At 52.4% G+C, this 23,241-nt stretch overlaps 1 protein-coding gene across 3 annotated transcripts in view; it reads left to right on the top strand.

The window, feature by feature from the left end:
* LOC139229930 (alpha-N-acetylgalactosaminidase-like) overlaps nucleotides 1-22,445 on the top strand; it is a 63,563-nt gene extending 41,118 nt beyond the window's left edge. For all 3 annotated transcript variants that reach the window (XM_070861573.1, XM_070861572.1, XM_070861574.1), the window contains 5 exons: nucleotides 1,259-1,353; nucleotides 3,243-3,404; nucleotides 7,797-7,994; nucleotides 11,249-11,392; nucleotides 18,428-22,445. In XM_070861573.1, the coding sequence (XP_070717674.1) occupies nucleotides 1,259-1,353; nucleotides 3,243-3,404; nucleotides 7,797-7,994; nucleotides 11,249-11,392; nucleotides 18,428-18,595 (767 nt within the window). In that variant the 3' untranslated portion in view covers nucleotides 18,596-22,445. The remainder of the gene's footprint in view (nucleotides 1-1,258; nucleotides 1,354-3,242; nucleotides 3,405-7,796; nucleotides 7,995-11,248; nucleotides 11,393-18,427) is intronic.
* The last annotated feature ends 796 nt before the right edge of the window (nucleotides 22,446-23,241 follow it).

The following is a 23,241-nucleotide window of genomic DNA, read 5'->3' as shown; positions in this document are numbered from 1 at the left end:
AGCCAGCGCGTTCCAGATGTGCGGGCATCTGGTGAGAGCAGAATTGGGCATGGCCACAATGCCCCATGTGGTTGAAGAGCTGGCCAACACGCCAATTACTGGACTCGCCCGTGAAGAATGGTCCACTTGAGTGCATGTTACTGAAGTATGGCCAGTCAACATAAGGCCATGCAAGAGGATTTGAGTAGAAGATAAATACATACTACTGCAATTGTATCATCATCATCATAGGCAGTCCCTCGGAATCGAGGCAGACTTGCTTCCGCTCTTAAAATAAGTCCTTAGGTGGCTGAACCACAGTCTCTGTCACAGGTGGGACAGATAGTCGTTGAGGGAAGGGGAGGGTGGGACAGGTTTGCCGCACGCTCCTTCCGCTGTCTGCGCTTGATTTCTGCAATCTCTCGGCGACGAGACTCGAGGTGCTCAGCGCCCTCCCGGATGCACTTCCTCCACTTAGGGTGGTCTCTGGCCAGGGACTCCCAGGTATTGGTGGGGATGTTGCACTTTATCAGGGAGGCTTTGAGGGTGTCCTTGTAACGTTTCCGCTGCCCACCTTTGGCTCGCTTGCCGTAAAGGAGTTCCGAGTAGAACGCTTGCTTTGGGAGTCTCGTGTCTGGCATGCGAACAATGTGGCCCGTCCAACGGAGCTGATCAAGCTGAGCAGTTAGATAGGGCCCTGGTGAGACCACACCTGGAGGGTTGTGTACAGTTTTGGTCGCCTTGCCTAAGGAAGGATATACTTGCCATTGAAGGTTCACCAAACTGATTCCTGGGATTGGGTCTCTCGAGTTTAGAAGAATGAGAGGTAATCTCATTGAAACATACAACATTCTTACAGGGCTTGACGGGGTAGATGCTGGGAGATGTTTCCTCTGGCTGGGGAGTCTAGAACCAGTCACAGTCTCAGAATAATGAATCATAGAAATTTACAGCACGGAAGGAGGCCATTTCGGCCCACCGTATCCATGCCGGCCGACCAAGAGCTATCCAGCCTAATCCCACTTTCCAGCTCTTGATCCGTAGCCCTGTAGGCTACGGCACTTCAAGTGCACATCCAAGTACATTTTAAATGTGGTGAGGGTTTCTGCCTCTACCACCCTTTCAGGCAGTGAGTTCCAGACCCCCACCGCCCTCTGGTGAAGAACTTTCTCCTCGTATCTCCCTGGGCTGTACGCTCGTGCTGCTTTCCGGCTAAACTCGCAGGAAGCTGCAGGACTGATGGATTTTTAACCCCCCTCGGTTTTTTCTCCTGGCGCAGGGTATCCGCTGATGTCGATGGCACTGAACATCACGGGCCGACCGATCGCCTTCTCCTGCAGCTGGCCAGCCTACGAAGGAGGACTGCCGCCTCGGGTAAGGCTCAATAACCCACAGGCTGCCGCTCCTGTGGGCGGTGAGGGAGGGAGAGCGAGCGAGGGAGGGAGGGAGAGCGAGGGAGGGAGAGGGAGGGAAAGCAAGGGAGGGAGGGGGAGAGAGAGCGCGGGCGGGAGGGAGGGAGAGAGAGCGCGGGAGGGAGGGAGAGCGAGCGCGGGAGGGAGGGAGAGCGCGGGAGGGAGGGAGAGCGCGGGAGGGAGGGAATGAGAGCGCGGGAGGGAGGGAATGAGAGCGCGGGAGCGAGCGAGGGAGGGAGAGCGAGGGTGGGAGGGAGGGAGAGCGAGGGTGGGAGGGAGGGAGAGCGAGTGAGGGAGGGAGAACGAGGGTGGGAGGGAGGGAGAGCGAGTGAGGGAGGGAGAGCGAGAGAGCGAGCGAGGGAGGGAGAGTGAGAGAGCGAGGGAGGGGAAGCGGGGGAGTGAGGGAGGGAGAGCGAGGGAGGGGGAGCGAGGGAGGAAGGGAGAGCGAGGGAGAGAGAGGGAGCCGGAGAGGGGGAACAAGGAGGAGCCAGGGAGGGAGAGCGAGGGAGGTCCAGGGAGAGCCAGGGTGGGGGAGCCAGGGGCGAGTGAGTGAACTGCAACAGCTTTGTGGAAAAGGAGGGAGCCAGTGCCAGAAATACATCGAAGGCCCAGCGCAGGAACAGCCTGTTCGGCCCACCTGCTCTGTGCCTTTTCCCACCCACTCGGCCCCTCGAGCCCGATCGGCCTTTCAGTGAGACCAGGGCTGATCTGTACCTCAACACCAGTCACTCGCCTTCGGCTCGTATCCCTCGATACCCCGACCCAACAAAAACCATCGATCTCAGTTTTGAAAGCTCCAATTGATCCCCAAAATCCACAGCTATTTTGGGGAGAGGGTTCCCGATTCCCACTGCCCTTTGTGTGACGAAGTGCTTCTGACACCACTCCTGAGAGGCCTGGCTCTGTTTCAGGTTATTCCCCCTTGTTCTGGACTGCCCCACCGGAGGAAATGGTCTCTCTCCGTCGACCCCATCGACTCCTTTATTCATCTTAAACACCTCGATTTGGTCACCCCTGAATCTTCTAAAATCGAGGGAACACAAGGCCAATCTCTGCAGCCTGTCCTCGTACGTTAACCCTTTGAGCCCTGCTCCCATTCTGGTGAATCTGCGCCACTCCGCCTCCCTGGGGCGGGGACCTGAGCTGCACCCAGCGGGGGTCTGACCCGGGGGAGTTTGACCCAGGGGAGGAGTCTGACCTAGGCTCTGCACAGCTGAAGCATCATTGGCTCCCCAGTGTATTCCAGGCCCTTGACATAAAGGCCTGTGCACTGGCTTTTAGTGATTGGTGATCAGGGGCACCTCAATCTCTCCACAGCTCCTCGTCTCTCAACGTTACGTTGTGACGACACTTTAAATAGTACTTCATCACTTCGGAATATCCTGAGGCTGTGAAAGACTCTATAGAAATGCATTTCAGTTCTACCCCCTTCCTCCCTCACACTCACCCACTCACTCACTGACTTACACCCTCTGCCCCCCTCCGTCCCTCACCTCTGTCCGTCCCCCTCTCCCTGCCCTCCCCCTCTCCCTGCCTTCCCTCTTTCCCTGCCTTCCCTCTTTCCCTGCCCTCCCTCCCTCTCACTCCCTGCTCTCCACCTCACTTCCTGCCTTTCCCCTCTTCCTGCCCTCCCTCTTTCCCTGCTTTTCCTGCCCTCACTCCCTCCCTCCCTCTCACTCCCTGCCTTCCCTCTTTCCCTCTTTCCCTGCCCTCACTCCCTCCCTCCCTCCCCCTCTCCCTCACGGGGCCTGGCGAGATCAGCGGGCAAATCCTGATCAGAATGAGGAGCGGTTGGTTGATGGTTGCTGGGGGTTTAAGGTTAACCCTTTGTCGCCCTGTGCCGTCCCGCAGGTGAACTATACGTTGCTGGGGGAGATCTGCAACCTCTGGCGGAACTACGATGACATCCAGGACTCGTGGGACAGCGTTCGCAACATCATCAACTGGTACGGGAACCACCAGCAAGTGCTGCAGCCAGCAGCGGGCCCGGGGAGGTGGAACGACCCAGACATGGTACTGCGCCTTCGCTCACATCGCTGCGTCATCTCCCGCACTGCCGCACACCGAGTCTGCAGACAAAGCGGGTTCGAGGCTGCGCGCTGATTGGACCAGGGCACGCTGTGGGAACCCCGCCCCCTTTTTAAAGTCCTTGTATATTCCATTACACATTCCTCTGTCCACATTTATATTGGGGACTGCCGGTTTCCATTGAGTAGGTTGTGGGTTCAAGTCCCACTCCAGAGACTTGAGCACATCAATCTAGGCTGACCCTCCCAGTGCAGTGCTGAGGGAGTGCTGCACTGTCGGAGGTGCCGCCTTTCAGATGAGAGGTAAACCGAGGCCCCGTCTGCTCTCTCAGGTGGATGTAAAAGATTGCGGGGCACTATTTTGAAAATGGACAGGGAAGTTATCCTCGGTGTCCTGGCCAATATTTATCCCTCAACCAACAGCGCTAAAAACAGATAATGTGCTCATTATCACATTGCTGTTTGTGGGAGCTTGCTGTGCGCAAATTGGCTGCCGCGTTTCCCACATTACAACAGTGACTACACTCCAAAAGTATTTCATTGGCTGTAAAGCGCTTTGGTGTTTGTGAAAGGCACTATATAAATGCAAGTCCTTTCTCTCTGAGTGTGTCGGCCGGTGTCCTTGCAGCATAACTGACTTTACAATCGGCCCAATCTGTCCCTGGAACCAGCCCTGGTGGCTGGAGATTGGAAAGTTTGTTTGCAGCCTGTGATCTGCCTCTCTCCCTCTCTTTCCTCCTTTAAGACGCTACTTAAAACCGACCTCTTTGACCAAGCTTTTGGTCATCTGTCATAATTGCTTCTTGTGTCGCTCGGTGTCAAATTTATCTGTTTTGTCTTATAACACTCCTGTGAAGTGCCTTGGGATGTTTCACTACGTTAAAGGCGCTATATAAATTCAAGTTGTTGTTGTTGAAACCTCCTCGCAGGAGTAGCCAATCGCATTGGGGGAGGGGGAGGGGGGGCGGGTTGAATGATTGTAGGAACCCGCAGGGAATCGGCTGACGGGCCCCACACCGTTTCTCCCGGAGTGTCGGTGGGAGATCGGGACAATCCCAGCGGGAAACCGAGGACCTCTGACTGGCGCTTCCAGGCTGCAGCAACGCGAGAAATTCCTCTGGCTGGGTTAACACAGGGAGTGTTCTTATCCCAGTGTCGCACAGCATCACCTCGAGCATTTATATAAGAAATAGGAGCAGGAGTCGGCCATTTGGCCCCTCGAGCCTGCTCCACCATTCAATACGATCATGCCTGATCTGATCATGGACTCAGCTCCACTTCCCCGCCCGCTCCCCATAACCCTTCACCCCTTTATCGCTCAAAAATCTGTCTATCTCCGCCTTAAATATATTCAATGACCCAGCCTCCACAGCTCTCTGGGGCAGAGAATTCCACAGATTTACAACTCCCTCAGAGTTACAAATTCCTCCTCATCTCAGTTTTAAATGGGTGTCCCCTTATTCTGAGATTGTGTCCCCTTATTCTGAGATTATGTCCCCTAGTTTTAGTTTCCCCTATGAGTGGAAACATCTTCTCTGCATCCACCTTGTCGAGCCCCCTCATTATCTTATATGTTTCAATAAAATCACCTTTCATTCTTCTGAACTCCAATGAATATAGGCCCAACCTACTCAACCTTTCCTCATAAGTCAATCCCTCATCTTCGGAATCAACCGAGTGAATCTTCTCTGAACAGCCTCCAATGCAAGTATATCGCTCCTTAAATACGGAGACCAAAACTGTATGCAGTACTCCAGGTGTGGCCTCACCAATACCCTGTACAGTTGTAGCAGGACTTCTCTGCTTTTATACTGTATCCCCCTTGCAATAAAGATCAACATTCCATTGGCCTTCCTGATCACTTGCTGTACCTGCATACTGACTTTTTGTGGTTCATGCACAAGGACCCCCAGGTCCCTCTGTACTGCAGCACTTTGCAATTTTTCTCCATTTAAATTAGAATTTGCTTTTCTATTATTTCTACCAAAGTGGATAATCTATCATTTTCCCACATTGTACTCCACCTGCCAGATTAATGTCTCTCTGGACCCTCCACAAGCTGCGTTGCCCAGACACTGACTCCATCCCTCTCCCTGACCACGATCGGAGGTTGAGCCAAATAGTTCGCCATCATGGGTGGAGGGGCGGGTGGTAACCGGGGTGGGGCGGGACTTCCTGTGCCCCGCACTGAGGTCCTGCCCCCGACAGGAAGTGGAGTGGAGGGTAATGTCGCGCGCTGCACTTCCTCTCCAGGGGGGGAATTTCCAGTGCACAGCCGGAAGCACAGGGCCCCTCCCTGTCCATTAAAGGGGGGGCCACCACTTCTCCACTGGGGAGCGGCGCGCCGTGGCACCAACATGGCGGCACGGACTCCGCCAATTCCACGAGGCGAGTCCGCAGCCGGTGAGTCGGCCGTGGAAATAAAATGGCGCCCCGCACCACCCCCGCCTTTAATGTTCGCCCCGCGAGGGCAGTGCGGCTCGGTCCACGAGATGGGCACGGGCATCGCCCGCCGCAGCCTCACGGGGGCGCTCCCGACGTTCCGCCCCGGGGTGAAAACGTGCCGCTGAGCGCGTGGAACGTTGACGCTTTGCACCGCCGCTAACTCCCGCCGAATGTCTCATTAGCGGCCCCGAGCGAGAAAGCGTTTGCGCCCCGTTAACTCCCCCGGGAGGCACAAACCACGCACATTTCTCCCCTCTGCTGTCGCCGAGCTGAGCTCCCAATTCTCTCCCGTCACCAGCACCACCTGCTTCCACAACGTAACCTCGCCCGACTCCGTCCCGGCCTCAGCTCAGCTGCGGCTGAAACCCTTGTCCCGGCCTTTGTTACCTCCAGGCGGGACCATCCCAGCGCACTCCTGACCGTCTACCTACCATCCACCCGCCGTAAAGAGAGCTCATCCAAAACTCTGACCAGACCCGCGCCGAGTCCCATTCCCCCGTCATCATCATCATCATCATCATCAACATCATCATAGGCAGTCCCTCGGAATCGAGGAAGACTTGCTTCCACTCTTAGAATGACTTCTCAGCTGACTGTACAGTCCAATACAGGAATTATAGTCCCTGTCACAGGTGGGACAGATAATCGTTGAGGGAAGGGGTGGGTGGGGAGTCTGGTTTGCCGCACGCTCCTTCCGCTGCCTGCGCTTGGTCTCTGCACGCTCTCGGCGACGAGACTCGAGGTGCTCAGCACCCTTCTGGATGCACTTCCTGCACTTTGGGTGGTCTTTGGCCAGGGGCTCCCAGGTGTCGGTGGGAATGTTGCATTTTATCAGGGAGGCTTTGAGGGTGTCCTTGAAACGTTTCCTCTGCCCACCTGGGGCTCATTTGCCGTGTAGGAGTTCCGAGTAGAGCGCTTGACTCACTTCCGAGTAGAGTCTTGTGTCGGGCATACGGACAATGTGGCCCGCCCAGCGGAGCTGATCGAGTGTGGTCAGTGCTTCAGTGCTGGGGATGTTGGCCTGATCGAGGACGCTAACGTTGGCGCGTCTGTCCTCCCAGGGGATTTGTAGGACCTTACAGAGGCATCGTTGGTGGTATTTCTCCAGCGACTTGAGGTGTCTACTGTACATGGTCCATGACTCTGAGCCATACAGGAGGGCGGTTATTACTACAGCCCTGTAGACCATGAGTTTGTGCCAGATTTGAGGGCCTGGTTTTCAAACACACTCTTCCTCAGGTGGCCAAAGGCTGCACTGGAGGAGTTGTTGGACCGTCACCCATGTGCTCGCTGACGCACAGTGCTTCCCGGTCCCGCAGTGCCTTGAATTCTCATCCTGGTTTTCTAATCTCTCCGTGGCTTCGCCCCCCACCCTCCCCCCCCCCCCCCCCCCAATTTCTGTAACCAGCCCCACAACCAATGCTCCCCCTATGGTGAGCAGGCTCGTGGCCACGTATCAATCAGGAGTTTCCGCGCAGGCCGCTCACAGGCTGTTGCTGCTGGGAGATACCACGCACAGCAACTTTACAGACACTGCGCACGAAAGAAAAATGAGAGGGAACATCGCCTACAACCTCCCCGAGATCTCTGCGCTCCTCCAATCCTGGCCTCTTGCTTCTTCCCTATTTTAATCGCCGCACCATTGGTGGCCGTGCCTTCAGCTGACTAGGCCCGAGGCTCTGGAACTCTCTCCCTAAACCTCTCCGCTTCTGCTTCCCTGCCTTTAAGACTCTCCTTGAAACCGACGCTTTTGGTCACCCGTCCTAATATCTCCTCATATGGCGCGGCCTCAAATTCTGCCTGATCTCAGTCGGGTGGGACATTTTACCATGTTAAAGGCGCTAGATAAATGCAAGTTGTGATATCTGTTCTGCCGTCAGTCGCAGCAGTGTGTTGCCTCCGCCCCTCTCACACTCTTCTATTCCCTCTCCAGTTGATTATCGGGAACTTTGGTCTCAGCTACGAGCAGTCCAAGTCTCAGATGGCTCTGTGGGCCATTCTGGCCGCTCCGCTATTCATGTCCAACGACCTGCGGACTATCTCCAAGAAGGACTCGTACATCCTGCAGAACAAGCTGCTGATCATGATTAACCAGGATCCGCTGGGGCTGCAGGGCCACAGGTTACTGAAGGTGAGCGGCGGGTGGGGGTGCCGAGGGGGCTTCCAGGGGCATCGGGCCCAGCCCCAACGTACAAAGCAAGACTGAAGGAACGTGGGTTGGCCGTTCTCCTGCTGGCTGACTGGGCTAAAGGTCTGGGGCACCATTTAAGCCACGTGGAATTTCACGGGGTAAACTAGAGGGGCTAGAATAGATTGTGGCATGTGCGTGTGACACAACATAAGAAGTAGGAGCAGGAGTAGGCCATTCGGCCCCTCGAGCCTGCTCCGCCATTTAATGAGATCATGGCTGATCTTCTACCTCAACTCCACTTTCCTGCCCGCTCTCCATCTCCTTGATTCCCTTAACATCCAAAAATCTATTGATCTCTGTCCTGAATATATTCAAAGACGGAGCCTCCACAGCCCAATGGGGTAGAGAATTCCAAAGATTCACCAGCCTCTGAGTGAAGAAGTTTCTCCTCATCTCAGTCCTAAATGGCCGACCCCTTATTCTGAGACTGTGATTCCTGGTTCTAGATTCCCCAGCCCGGGGGAAACATCCTCCCTGCATCTACCCTGTCAAGCCCTGCAAGAATTTTATATGTTTCAATGAGATCACCTCCCATTCTTCTAAACTCAAGAGAGTATAGGCCTAGTCTACTCAATCTCTCCTCATCGGACAATCCCCCCATCCTAGGAATCAGTCTGGTCCCAACCTTGATTCCCAACGGTGGCAGAGACTTGGAGGGGTTGGGTGCTTGTGGTTAGCGACCAGGGTCAAGGGTCATGGAGTCGGGACCCCAGCTGGAATGGAACAATCGGTTTGAGAGAGGCTGTCGGAAGAACAAAGAGATCAATGGTTGTCACTGGTTAGAAATCAGGCCATCACCAACCGCTGTGGTGATACAATTAGCCAGAACTTTCTGGAGCAAGACAGCTCACGGCGTTCTGTTAGTTCGACTTGTTCCTGCAACCTTCAACTCAAAACTCAAACTGTTTTGTGCCGTAACTTGCCAGAGGTGTGAGGGTATTGGGCCTTAACAACATAAGAAATAGGAGCAGGAGTAGGCCATTTGGCCCACGAGCCTGCTCCGCCATTCAATAAGATAATGGCTGATCTGATCATGGACTCAGCTCCACTTCCCCACCTGCTCCCCATAACCCTTTGCTACCTTATCGCTCAAAAATCTGTATCACCGCTTTAAATATATTCAATGACCCAGCCTCCACAGCTCTCTGGGGCAGAGAATTCCACAGATTTACAACCCTCTGGGAGAAGAAATTCCTCCTCATCTCAGTTTTAAATGGGCGGCCTCTTATTCTGAGACTATGTCCCCTCGTTTTAGTTTCCCCTATGAGTGGAAACATCCTCTCTGCATCCACCTTGTCGAGCCCCCTCATTATCTTATATGTTTCAATAAGATCACCTTTCATTCTTCTGAACTCCATTGAGTATAGGCCCAACATGCTCAACCTATCCTCATAAGTCAACCCTCTCATCTCCAGAATCAACCTAGTGAACCTTCTCTGAACAGCCTCCAATGCAAGTATATCCTTCCTTAAATACGGAGATGAAAATTGTACGCAGTACTCCAGATGTGGCCTCACTAATACCCTATACAGTTGCAGCAGGGCTTCTCTGCTTTTATACACTATCCCCCTTGCAATAAAGGCCAACAATCTGGGACCTCGGTGAACAATAGGAGCAACAGTCTCTCTCCTTAGGGTACAGCAAGCAATTAATAAAGCAAATGGTATGTTGGCCTTTATTACAAGAGGATTTGAGTATAAGAGTAAATGCTTCTTACCGCAATTTTATACGGCCCTGGTGAGACCGAATTTTGAGTATTGTGTACAGTTTTGGTCTCCTTACCTGAGGAAGGATATACTTGCCAAAGAGGGAGTGCAACGAAGGTTCACCAGACTGATTCCTGGGATGGGGGGAATTGTCCTATGAGGAGAGATTGAGTAGATTGGCCTATATTCTCTAGAGTTTATAAGAATGAGAGGTGATCTCATTGAAATATACAATATTCTTACAGGGCTTGACAGGGTAGATGCAGGGAGGATGTTTCCTCTGTCTGGGGAGTCTAGAACCAGGGGTCACAGTCTCAGAATAAAGAAGCGGCCATTTAGGACTGAGATGAGGAGAAACTTCATCTCCCAGAGAGTGAGGAATCTCTGGAATTCTCTACCCCAGTGGGCTGTGGAGGCTCTGTCTTTGAGCATCTTCAATAGATCGATAGATTTTTGGATATTAAGGGTGTTAAGGGATATGGAGAGCAGGCAGGAAAGTGGAGTTGAGGTCGAAGATCAGCCATGATCTCATTGAATGTCAGAGCAGGCTCGAGGGGCCGAATGGTCTAGTCCTGCTCCTAATTCTTATGTTAACCAATGAGATTAAAAGACTGAGAAAGAAACCGAGAAAGGACTGAGAAGTAAATCGGGTGAATTAGAGTCAAATCAGGTACTGAAAGAGAATGAAAGATTGGATTAAGAGAGAGAGAGAGAAAAAAAAGAGACAGACAGGAAAAGTAAGAACATTTAAAATTTGGCAGTTTTAAATCTCCAACATCAATTGATGCTGAGAGGTTGCTTCCCCCTGGCTGGAGAGCCTAGAACTTGGGGGCATAGTCTCAGGATAAGGGGTCGGCCATTTAGGACTGAGATGAGGAGGAATTTCTTCACTCAGAGGGTTGTGAATCTTTGGAATTCTCTGCTCCCAGAGGGATGTGGAGGCTCAGTCATTGAGTATATTCAAGGCTGAGATCGATAGATTTTTGGACTCTAAGGGAATTAAGGGCGGGAAAGTGGAATTGGGGTCGAAGGTCAGCCATGATCTTACTGAACAGAGGAGCATACTCGAGGGGCCATAGGGCCTACTTCTTACGTTCTTATCTATTACCTGGAGGAATGACACTCCACAGTTTAAATGGTTCCTTTTCTGGGCCAGAGAGGTTGAGCGGCAGTCATGATTATCACGTTGTTCAAAGGTACTGACGCTATTAATAACCAGATTTAACTTTCCGCGACGAGTTTAATGGGCGATTAATGTGCAAATGCAGCAAGTTCTTTAAAATAACGGGGAGGCTGAGGGAGCGGTGTAAATCGACCCACAAGTTCCGAAGATTTGCAACTCACGGCGTATCTCTTAATCCCCCGAGTTTGCTGGCTGCTTTGCACATTAATAACGGCTTGCACCATTAAAACGCTGTTACCTTTGCCAGCAAGTTGCGGGCTGATATGGTTTCGATATCGATGTTATTTTTCCTCCCCACGCCCCAGGGTAAAGACAACATTGAAGTCTGGATGCGAGAACTCTCCTCGGAGACCATGGCCCTGGCTGTCTTCAGTCAGCGGACAGACATGCCGTACCACTACTCCACGAGCTTCAGCCAGCTCAATATCACCACCCCTGAGGTGTTCTCGGTGAGTGCAAGAAGGAAGAAAGACTTGCATTTCTATAGCGCCTTTCACGGCCTCAGGAAAGCGCTTTACAGCCAAGGAAGTACTTTTTGGAGAGCAGTCACTGTTGTAATGTGGGAAACGTGGCAGCCAATTTGCGCACAGCAAGCTCCCACAAACAGCAATGTGATAATGACCCAGATCATCTGTTTTTAGTGATGTTGGTTGAGGGATAAATATTGGCCCAGGACACCGGGGATAACTCCCCTGCTCTTCTTCGAAATAAGTACCATGGGATCTTTTTACGTCCACCTCAGAGAGCAGACGGGGCCTCGGTTTAATGTCTCATTTGAAAGACGGCCCCTCCGACAGGGCAGCACTCCCTCCGTGCCTGCACCGTGCTCGCTCCCGACAAGTCCCACAGGCAATGGGAAGCCCATCCAGAGGCAAGCATCACATTCTTTTAGTGAGCAGATAGGTATCATCGACAGTGCAATCAAGTGGCACTTACTCACCAATAACCTGATCACCGAAGCTCATTTTGGGTTCCGCCAGGACCAGTCGGCTCCAGACCTCATTACAGCCTTGGTCCAAACATGGACAAAAGAACTGAATTCCAGAGGTGAGGTGGGAGTGACTGCCCTCGACATCAAGGCAGCGTTTAACCGAGTGTGGCATCAAGGAGCCTGAGTAAAACTAAAGTCAATGGGAATCAGGGGGAAAACTCTCCACTGGCTGGAGTCATACCCAGCACAAAGGAAGATGGTTGTGGTTGTTGGGGCTTAGATGATTGGCCACCAAGACATCACTGCAGGAGTTCCTCAGGGCAGTGTCCTAGGCCCAACCACCTTCCCTCCATCATAAGGTCAGAAGTGGGGATGTTCAGTTCCATTTGCATGTTGCAAGACCTGGACAACATTCAGGCTTGGGCTGATAAGTGGCAAGTAACATTCGTGCCACACAAGTGCCAGGCAATGACTATCTCCAACAAGCGAGAGTCTAACCACCTCCCCTTGATATTCAACGGTATTATCATCGCCGAATCCCCCACCATCAACATCCTGGGGGCCACCTTTGACCAGAAACGTAACTGGACCAGCCACATAAATACTGTGGCAACAAGAGCAGGTCAGAGGCTGGGTATTCTGTGGTGAGTGACTCACCTCCTGACTCCCCAAAGCCTTTCCACCATCTACAAGGCACAAGTCAGGAGTGTGATGGAATACCCTCCACTTGCCTGGATGAGTGCAGCTCCAACAACACTCAAGAAGCTCAACACCATCCAGGACCAAGCAGCCCGCTTGATTGGCTCCCCATCCACAACCTTAAACATTCACTCCCTCCATCACCGGTGCACCGTGGCTGCAGTGTGTATTGTGTTCCTAACACAGATGAGACTGCACACAGGGAGGTTAAAGTAACAGTGACCTCAGTCTTTATTAAGACACTCCAGAGTGAGTAACAGGCCTTGGGGGCCGGCTTATATACAGTGCTCCCAAGGGATGCTGGGATCCCTTGCGACTTCAGGGGATGCACTCCCTGGTGGCGGAACATGGGAGTGCATGCTTTACAGATACACAACATCACTCGCCCTCCCAAAGTCAAAGTGAAAACTATTTACAAGGTGAGGCGGTCGGGAGCCTTTCTTTCCCTGGTGGATCACCTCGGTACAAATGTCTGTTCTGGTGTGTTGGCTGTGCCCTCGCTGGGCTGGCGTGTTGTTAGCCCTGTAGGGCTGCTGGGTGAGCCTGGCCTTGCTGGGCTGTTGGGCGTGATGGGTTCGATTTCCTGGTCCGGGGTGGTGTCGTTGATCCTTTGGGTCTGTGTTGTGGGCTCGAAAAAGGTGGTGTCTGCTGTGGGTTGTTCAGGGCAGTCTGTGAACTGCAGCCTTGTTTGGTCCAGGTGTTTTCTGCAAATTTGTCCATTGTCTAGTTTGACTACAAACACCCTACTCCCTTCTTTAGCTATCACCGTGCCCGTGATCCACTTGGGACCATGTCCATAGTTTAACACATACATAGGGTCATTCAGATCAATTTCCCGTGACACAGTGGCGCGACCATCGTTTACATTTTGTTGCTGCCGCCTGCTCTCTACCTGATCATGCAGATTGGGGTGAACCAGTGAGAGTCTGGTTTTAAGTGTCCTTTTCATGAGTAGCTCAGCCGGGGGCATCCCTGTGAGCGAGTGGGGTCTCGTGTGGTCGCTGAGCAGTACTCGGGTCAGGCGGGTTTGGAGTGAGTCTTCTGTGACTCGTTTCAGGCTCTGTTTGATTGTTTGTACTGCCCGCTCTTCCTTGCCAATGGAGGCTGGTTTAAACGGGGCCGAGGTGACATGTTTGATCCCATTGCGGGTCATGAATTCTTTAAATTCAGCACTGGTGAAACATGGCCCGTTGTCACTGACCAGTATGTCAGGCAGGCCGTGGGTGGCAAACATGGCCCTCAGGCTTTCAATGGTGGCAGTGGCAGTGCTTCCCGACATTATTTCACATTTAATCCATTTTGAAAAAGCATCCACCACCACCAGGAACATTTTACCGAGAAATGGGCCCGCATAGTCGACATGGATCCTCGACCATGGTCTGGAGGGCCAGGACCACAAACTTAGTGGTGCCTCTCTGGGCGTGTTGTTCAACTGAGCACACACGCTGCAGTGCTGTACACAGGACTCTAAGTCAGAATCAATACCGGGCCACCACACGTGGGATCTGGCTATCGCTTTCATCATTACTATACCCGGGTGTGTGCTGTGGAGACCCGAGATGAACGTCTCCCTGCCCTTTTTGGGTAGCACTACGCGGTTACCCTACAACAGGCAGTCTGCCTGAATGGACAGCTCGTCCTTTCGCAACTGGAACGGCTTGATTAGTTCTTGCATTTCAACACGGATGCTGGCCCAGCTCCGATGCAGTACACAGTTTTTTACTTGGGACAGCAGACGATCTTGGCTGGTCCAAGTCCTAATCTGGCGGGCCGTAACAGGTGAGTTATCATTTTCAAATGCTTCCATGACCATCAACAAGTTTGCAGGCTGCGCCATTTCCACCCCCGTGGTGGGCAATGGTAGCCGACTGAGAGCATCAGCACAGTTCTCGGTGCCTGGCCTGTGGCGGATGGAATACGCTGATAGCGCGAGTGTCCACCTTTGTATGCGGGCTGAGGCATTAGTATTGATCCCCTTGTTTTCAGCAAACGTGTATATGAGGGGCTTGTGATCGGTTTCCAGCTCAAATTTGAGGCCAAACAGATACTGATGCATTTTCTTTACCCCGAACACACACGCTAATCATGCTGTAGGCCCTCTCGGCCTTAGACAAGCTCCTGGAGGCATAGGCGACAGGTTGCAACTTCCCCGCAACGTTAGCTTGTTGTAATACACACCCGACTCCGTACGACGATGCATCACATGCTAGCACAAGTCTTTTACACGGGTTATACAATACAAGCAGCTTGTTGGAGCATAAAATGTTTCTGGCTTTCTCAAAAGCAATTACGTGTTTTTTTCCCCATACCCAATTCTCACCTTTATGCAATAACACATGTCGGGGCTCTAAGAGGGTGCTTAACCCCAGTAGGAACTTAACAAAATAGTTGAGGAGTCCCAGGAACGACCGCAGCTCCGTGACGTTCTATGGCCTGGGCGTGTTTCTGATAGCCTCTGTCTTGGCTTCTGTGGGCCGAATGCTGTCCGCCGCGATCTTTCTCCCCAAAAACTCCACTTCTGTTGCCATGAAAACGCATTTCGACCTCTTCAGCCGCAGCCCTACGCGATCCAGTCGCTGGAGGACCTCCTCCACGTTTTGTAGGTGCTCGACGGTGTCCCGAACCGTGACCAATATGTCGTCCTGAAAAACCACCATGCGTGGTACCGACTTGAGTAGGCTCTCCATGTTTCTCTGGAAGATCGCTGCAGCCGAAATAATTCCAAAAGGGAATCTGTTGTAGATAAACAGTCCCTTGTGCGTTTTGATGCAGGTGAGGCCCTTCGAAGACTCCTCCAGCTCCTGCGTCATGTATGCCAAAGTCAGGTCGAGCTTGGTGAACGTCTTGCCTCCTGCCAGCGTCGCAAGTAGGTCGCCTGTCTTAGGTAGCAGGTATTGGTCCTGTAGCGAGAAACAATTAATAGTTACTTTATAATCGCCGCAAATCCTGACCGTGCCATCACTTTTGAGTACTGGAACAATCGGGCTGGCCCACTCGCTGAATTCCACTAGGGAGATGATGCCCTCGCGTTGCAGCCTGTCCAGCTCGATTTCCATTCTCTCCCTCATCATGTGAGGTACCGCTCGCGCCTTGTGGTGAATGGGTCGTGCCTCTGGGACCAAGTGGATCTACACCTTCACCCCAGAAAAGTTTCCAATGCCTGGCTCAAAAAGGGAAGGAAATTTGTTAAGAACCTGGATATATGAGGCCTCGTCGACATGTGATAGCGCTCGGATGTCATCCCAGTTCCAACGGATTTTGCCCAGCCAGTTCCTTCCAAGCAGTGTGGGGCCATCGCCCGGGACAATCCAGAGTGGCAGTTCGTGGACCGTGCCCTCGTAGGTGACCTTGACCATGGCGCTGCCCAGGACAGTGATAAGCTCTTTGGTGTACATTCTCAGTTTCAGTGTGGATGGGGCTCAGGGCTGGTCTGAATGCCTTGTTGCACCACAGTCTCTCAAACATCTTTTTACTCATGATGGATTGGCTAGCACCAGTGTCCAGTTCCATGGCTACGTCTAAGCCATTCAATTTTACATTTAGCATTATAGGTGGACATTTCGTCGAAAATGTGGGCACCCTGTGTACTTCAGCATCTACCTCCTCTCTCTGAGGCTCGAAATTGCATTGATCCACCATGGACTGATCTTCCTCTGCCACGTGGTGATTAGCAGGTTTTGCAGAGCTTGCAACTCGTCTGCAAGCTTGTTGGAGGTGCCCCATTGTTCCATAGCTCTTGCAAACATACCCTTTGAAGTGGCATGAATAGGCCTCCACAACGCCAACAAGATGTGAATTGCCTTGCATTCATCCTTTGTTGCGGACTCTGAGTCATCTGGGTCACCTGAGACCTGCTGGCAGTTGCAGACTCGTGGTTTCTGCCCTGAACATTTCTGCTCGCAAACACAGTTCCAGTTAATTTATGAACATTGCTAGAGAGATTTGTGTGCTGAGAGATTTGTTTGGTGTTATCACAGACATAAACGCCTGTGCTATCGCAATTGCCTTACTGAGGGTCGGTGTCTCTACAGTCAAAAGTTTTCATAGGATGGTCTCGTGGCCAATGCCCAGTCCAAAAAAGTCTCTGAGCATCTGCTCCAGGGAGCCATCAAACTCACATTGTCCTGCAAGTCACCTTAGCTCGGCGACGTAGCTCGCCACTTCCTGACCTTCAGATCGCTGGCACGTGTAGAACCGATACCTCGCCATCAGCACGCTCTCCCTCGTGTTACGATGCTCCCAAACCAGTGTACACAGCTCCTCATACGACTTATCTGTGGGTTTCACCGGAGCCAGAAGATTCTTCATGAGGCTGTAGGTCGGTGCCCCGCAGACCGTGAGGAGGACCGCTCTCCTTTTTGCGGCACTTCCTTCTCCGTCCAGCTCGTTGGATACAAAGTACTGGTCTAGCCATTCGACATAGGCTTCCCAGTCCTCACCCTCCGAGAACTTCTCCAGGATGTCCACAGTTTGCTGCATCTTTGCGTTGGATTCGTATACTCATCGCCAGTTATTGTGTTCCTAACACAGATGAGGCTGCACACAGGGAGGTTAAAGTAACAGTGACCTCAGTCTTTATTAAGACACTCCAGAATGAGGAACAGGCCTTAGGGGCCGGCTTATATACTGTGCTCCCAAGGGATGCTGGGATCCCTTGGGACTTCAGGGGATGCGCTCCCTGGTGGCAGAACATGGCAGAGCATGCTTTACAGATACACAATAGTGTGTACCTTCTACAAGATGCACTGCAGCAACTCGCCAAGGCTTCTTCGGCAGCACCTCCCAAACCCGCGACCCCTACCACCTAGAAGGGCAAAGGCAGCGGGCGCATGGGGACACCATCACCTTCACGTTCCCCTCCAAGTTACACACACCATCCAGACTTGGAAATATATCGGCCGTTCCTTCATCGTCGCTGGGTCACAATCCCGGAACTCCCTCCCTAACAGCACTGTGGGAGCACCTTCACCACACGGACTGCAGTGGTTCAAGAAGGCGGCTCACCACCACCTTCCCAACGGCAATTAGGGATGGGCAATAAATGCCGGCCTTGCCAGCGACGCCCACATCCCAGGAACTAATTTTTTTTAAATGAGGGAACCTCCGAGGTCCTCACAAAATAATCTGGGCCGCTGTCATCCAGCGCCCAGACCCTCCGCGATCGCGACCCCACGATTTATCGTGTTGGCGATGGGCCTCGATCACGGGCGGGGTCTTCACCATTGGAACAGGCAGGCAACAAAAAGTCAAAAAGTTGACACGTCGGGAAGTCCAGGCCCCAGATCTGGGGGGGTTAGCCGTGGCTCAGTGGGTAGCACCCTCGTCTCTCAGTCAGAAGGTCGCAGGTTCAAGTCCCACTCCAGAGACTTGAGCAGAAAAATCTAGGCTGACACTCCAGTGCAGTCATGAGGGAGCTGTCGGAGGTGCCGTCTTTCGGATGAGATGTTAAACTGAGGCCCCGTCTGCTCTCTCAGGTGGATGCAAAAGATCACGTGGCACCATTTGAAGAAGAGCAGGGGAGTTAGCCCCTGGTGTACCTCAATCAACATCACTAAAACAGATTATCTGGTCATTTTATCACATTGTTGTTTATGGGAGCTTGCTGTGCGCAAATAGTCTGCAAAGCGTCTCTTACATTGCAATAGTGTCAATACTTCATTGGCTATAAAGTGCTTTAGGACACCTTGGGTCTTGAAAGATTCTATAGAAATGCAAATTCTTTCTTTGTTTCTCTTTCGAATACATTTTTCCGCCATCACGGACTCAATGGCCAGTCTGAAGCAGAATGTGCAGTTTGTGAGAGAGTGCTGCCCTGACATGATCTGTCTCTCTTTATCGTTTCTTCTGTATTTAGGCTATGGACGTGTACAGTGGGGAGGCCCTGCACAACCTAGAGGTCGACACCAAGTTCACCGTCACCATCAACCCGAGCGGCGTGGTTATGCTGTACGTGTATCCCGAAAAGCGGCTCGAGCTGAACGCCAGGAACAGAAGGCATGAAGCTGGCCAATTGCTGCTGTGAAGGGGCTTTTATCACCATGGCAACAGAAGGCCCAAAGCCTGCTCATTGCTATCACCATGATGACAGAAGGCCCAAAGCCTGCTCCTTGCTATCACCATGGCAACAGAAGGCCCGAAGCCTGCTTAGTGCCGCTGTGAAAGGTGCTTTCCCACCTTGGTGACAGCTAGTCTTACTTTTTTTTAATCCTCTCGGGCATATTAACCCTTTGAATGTCCATTTAAAAAATGTTTTAATTGAGCGTATTGCAAATCCTCTGGGGCGAGAATTTTAATCAGAGGGTTTGATGGGTTTTTTTTTCGTTTTGTGCCCTGTTTAATTTACAGCCTTCCTTGAATTATGGGGTCTCCAGTACTCGAGGGGTTAAACAAGCGGCACGGGAATTCTCCACTCAGTCACGTGATCTCTAGGTCAATCGCCGTCCAGTGACCCCCACAACCCCTCTCTCTCTGACAACCTCCTGATAGCACTACCAAAATTTGCCTCTTTCTAATATGTCCCTGTTTCCTGCTCTGCGTAAAGTTTGGAATAATAGTCCGTGCTTTACCTGCTGTGTGCAGTTTCCGACCTGATACACCGTGGAAGGACACTTGCTCAGACACTTCCTTTCAAGGCCATGTTCGAATATCCTGCCGTCCTCCCTCTGTTTCCGCTCACATATGAACTATGCCTGTGGACACGATCATGGCAGACAGGGGTAGGTGTGATGTATTTGCTTTGTGGGTCCTTTGCTTAAGAATTCATGGCAACACATTACTGTTAAGAACTAAAGACAGTAAATGCTGGAAATACTCAGCGGGTCAGGCAGCATCTGTGGAGAGAAAAACAGAGTTAACGTTTCAGGTCCCTTCGTGTTCTGACGAAGAGACATCGACCTGAAACGTTAACTCTGTTTCTCTCTCTCTCTCCACAGACACTCTCCCTGACCCGCTGAGACTTCCAGCATTTTCTGTTTTTTTATTTCAGATTCCAGACGCCGCAGGATTTTGCTTTGGCTATCAAGAACTAGTTGGTTTATTAGCGAAAGGTTTTTAACAGTCGCACTGCACATTACCCAGTTCATCCACCAGGCTCACAACTGCCTGCCCCATCGTGGATCCCCCCCGAACCCAACTGGCTGGGGTTTTATTGAGTCTTGTGAACATCACGTGACTGGCTAAGCCACTCATAATTCAACAGCTCCACAAACCCGTGTGCATACTCACGGGGGTATACATTACAGTGGGGAAAACTCGAGGGGTGGAGGCACGGGGGCCTAGGGCAAGGGTGGTCCATGTTTTTCAAGTCGGTGCTGTCTGATTAACGTCTGGCAATGTTGGGCTCCTGATGTCTTCAAATTTTAAGGGGGTAAAACACTTTTTTCGTAAATAGAATTAACAACAACGGAACAGCGGCCACTGGCCCAGTTTGATGCATTTGGGTAGGGGCAGTCTTACTGCGCGTGACTGCCTTCGTCTGTGATGTTCCTGATCCTTGGGGTGCTCGACTCTCCGTTTAAAGCGTGTTGGGCCTGATTGGGGAAGTGAGGGGGCGCAGCATTGCTACGAAACGGTGTCCGTCATAGAATCATACAGCCACAGAAGGAGGCCATTCGGCCCATCGTGTCCATGCCGGCTCTTTGAACGAGCGATCCAGTTAGTCCCCACTCCCCCGCTCGTTCCCCACAGCCCTGTAACTATTTCCCCAATTGCCTTATCTGGATGTTACTATTGAACCCGCTTCCACCACAGTTTCAGGCTTGGGGCGTCCCAGACCATCATAACTCGCCGCGCAGTACCCTCACCTCCCCCTCCTGGCTCTCTTGTCAATAAATCCCGAATTTGACAAAATGAGCTCTCTTGATGCGAGTCACGACACAGGCAGCTAAGATTTGGATGACCTCAAGTTCTCGCACCGAGTCCCGCTCACCCATCACCCCCTGGGCTCACTGCCCGTGTCCTAACTGACACCAAGTCCCGCTCGCCCATCACCCCCTGTGCTCACTGACCCATGTCCTAACTCGCACCGAGTCCCGCTCACCCATCACCCCCTGTGCTCACTGCCCGTGTCCTAACTCGCACCAAGTCCCGCTCACCCATCACCCCCTGTGCTCACTGCCCGTGTCCTAACTCGCACCGAGTCCCGCTCACCCATCACCCCCTGTGCTCACTGCCCGTGTCCTAACTCGCACCAAGTCCCGCTCACCCATCACCCCCTGTGCTCACTGCCCGTGTCCTATCTCGCACCAAGTCCCGCTCACCCCCTGTGCTCACTGCCCGTGTCCTAACTGACACCAAGTCCCGCTCACCCATCACCCCCTGTGCTCACTGCCCGTGTCCTATCTCGCACCAAGTCCCGCTCACCCATCACCCCCTGTGCTCACTGCCCATGTCCTAACTCGCACCAAGTCCCGCTCACCCCCTGTGCTCACTGCCCGTGTCCTAACTGACACCAAGTCCCGCTCGCCCATCACCCCCTGTGCTCACTGCCTGTGTCCTAACTCGCACCGAGTCCCGCTCACCCATCACCCCCTGTGCTCACTGCCCATGTCCTAACTCGCACCGAGCCCTGCTCGCCCATCACCCCCTGTGCTCACTGCCTGTGTCCTAACTCGCACCAAGTCCCGCTCGCCCATCACCCCCTGTGCTCGCTGCCCATGTCCTAACTCGCACCGAGCCCTGCTCGCCCATCACCCCCTGTGCTCACTGACCCATGTCCTAACTCGCACCAAGTCCCGCTCGCCCATCACCCCCTGTGCTCACTGACCCATGTCCTAACTCGCACCAAGTCCCGCTCACCCATCACCCCCTGTGCTCACTGACCCATGTCCTAACTCGCACCAAGTCCCGCTCACCCATCACCCCCTGTGCTCACTGACCCATGTCCTAACTCGCACCAAGTCCCGCTCGCCCATCACCCCCTGTGCTCACTGACCCATGTCCTAACTCGCACCAAGTCCCGCTCGCCCATCACCCCCTGTGCTCACTGACCCATGTCCTAACTCGCATCAAGTCCCGCTCACCCATCACCTCCTGTGCTCACTGCCTGTGTCCTAACTCGCACCAAGTCCCGCTCACCCATCACCCCCTGTGCTCACTGCCCCATGTCCTAACTCGCACCGAGTCCCGCTCACCCATCACCCCTGTGCTCACTGCCTGTGTCCTAACTCGCACCAAGTCCCGCTCACCCATCACCCCCTGTGCTCGCTGCCCCGTGTCCTAACTTGCACCGAGTCCCGCTCACCCATCACCCCCTGTGCTCGCTGACCTACACTGGCTCCCAATCCGGCAACGTCTCGATTTTAAAATCGTCTTCAAATCCCTCCATGGCCCTCGCCTCTCCCTATCTCTGTAACCTCCTCCAGCCCCACAACCCTCCGAGATCTCTGTGCTCCTCCAATTCTGGCCTCTTTCGCACCCCGCCCACTCGCCTCTTCTCGCCATCGGTGGACGTGCCTTCTATTCCCGAGGCTCTATGCTCTGGAACTCCCTCTCGCTCCTCTTTGAAACTCCATTTGATCGAGTTTTTGATCACCTGTCCTAATCTCTCCCGTGACTCGGTGTCCTGTTTGGTCTGACCATGCCTCGGTGAAGGGCCTCGGGAAATTTTATTACATGAAAGACACAAAATAAATCTAAAATTGCTGCTGAAGCTGAGTGTGATGATGATGATGAATGGTCTCCCTGTGGGTCTCGGTCGAGGGATGTCACAAGCTGCGAGGCTGAGGGAGGGAGATAACTAACGGAGAGGGAAGGATTCGTTTTAATGTTAAACCATGTGAAAGTTTCCTGTTAACGATGTACTAAATAATGCTTTTCAATCAAGTTGCTACTTCTGTGCTTTTGTACTAAAAATAAAACCTTACCTCAAATTCTCCCATTGTATATTTTTAATACCTCAAAGAATCAACGAAGTTTGGAACCGGAAGAGGCCATTCGGCCCCTCGAGCCTGCTCCGCCATTCAGTGAGATCGTGGCTAACCCCATATACCCGCCTTTGGCCCGTATCCCTTAATACCTTTGGTTAACAGAAATCTATCAATCTCAGATTTAAAATTAACAATTGACCCAGCATCAAGTGCCGTTTGTGGAAGAGAGTTCCAAACCTCTCCCACCCTTTGTGTGTAGAAGTGTTTCCTCATTTCATTCCTAAAAGGCCTGGCTCTAATTTTTAGACTATGTCCCCTTAGCCCCAGACTCGCCAACCAGCGGAAATAGATTCTCTCCGTCCATTTAACCCTTGGAGTCCAGGTAGCATTCTGGTAAACCTACGCTACACTCCCTCCAAGGCCAATCAATACACCCTTCCTAAGATGCGATGTCCAGAACTGCTCACAGTGCTCCAGGTGTGGTCTAACCAGGGCTTTGCATAGCTGCAGCATAATGTCTACCCCCTTGTATTCTAGTCTGGATATAAAGGCCAGCATTCCACTAGCCTTTTTTTGATTATTTTCTGTACCTGTTCATGATATTTTAATGATCGATGTACCTGGACCCCTCAAGCGTTTAAGTCCACGTTATAAAAGAGATCCTGTTCCAGGACATGGAGATTCTGTCTGCTCCTGGCACTAAACCATTTATTTATACTTTTTTTTAAATTTCAAAAATATACTTTATTCATAGAATTTTGTCAAAATACATTACGTTACTTTTCAAGGTACATTACAGTAC

This window comes from Pristiophorus japonicus, chromosome 19 (genome assembly GCF_044704955.1).
Source record: "Pristiophorus japonicus isolate sPriJap1 chromosome 19, sPriJap1.hap1, whole genome shotgun sequence".
NCBI lineage: Eukaryota > Metazoa > Chordata > Chondrichthyes > Pristiophoridae > Pristiophorus > Pristiophorus japonicus.
This window is presented reverse-complemented; position numbering and strand designations above follow the sequence as displayed.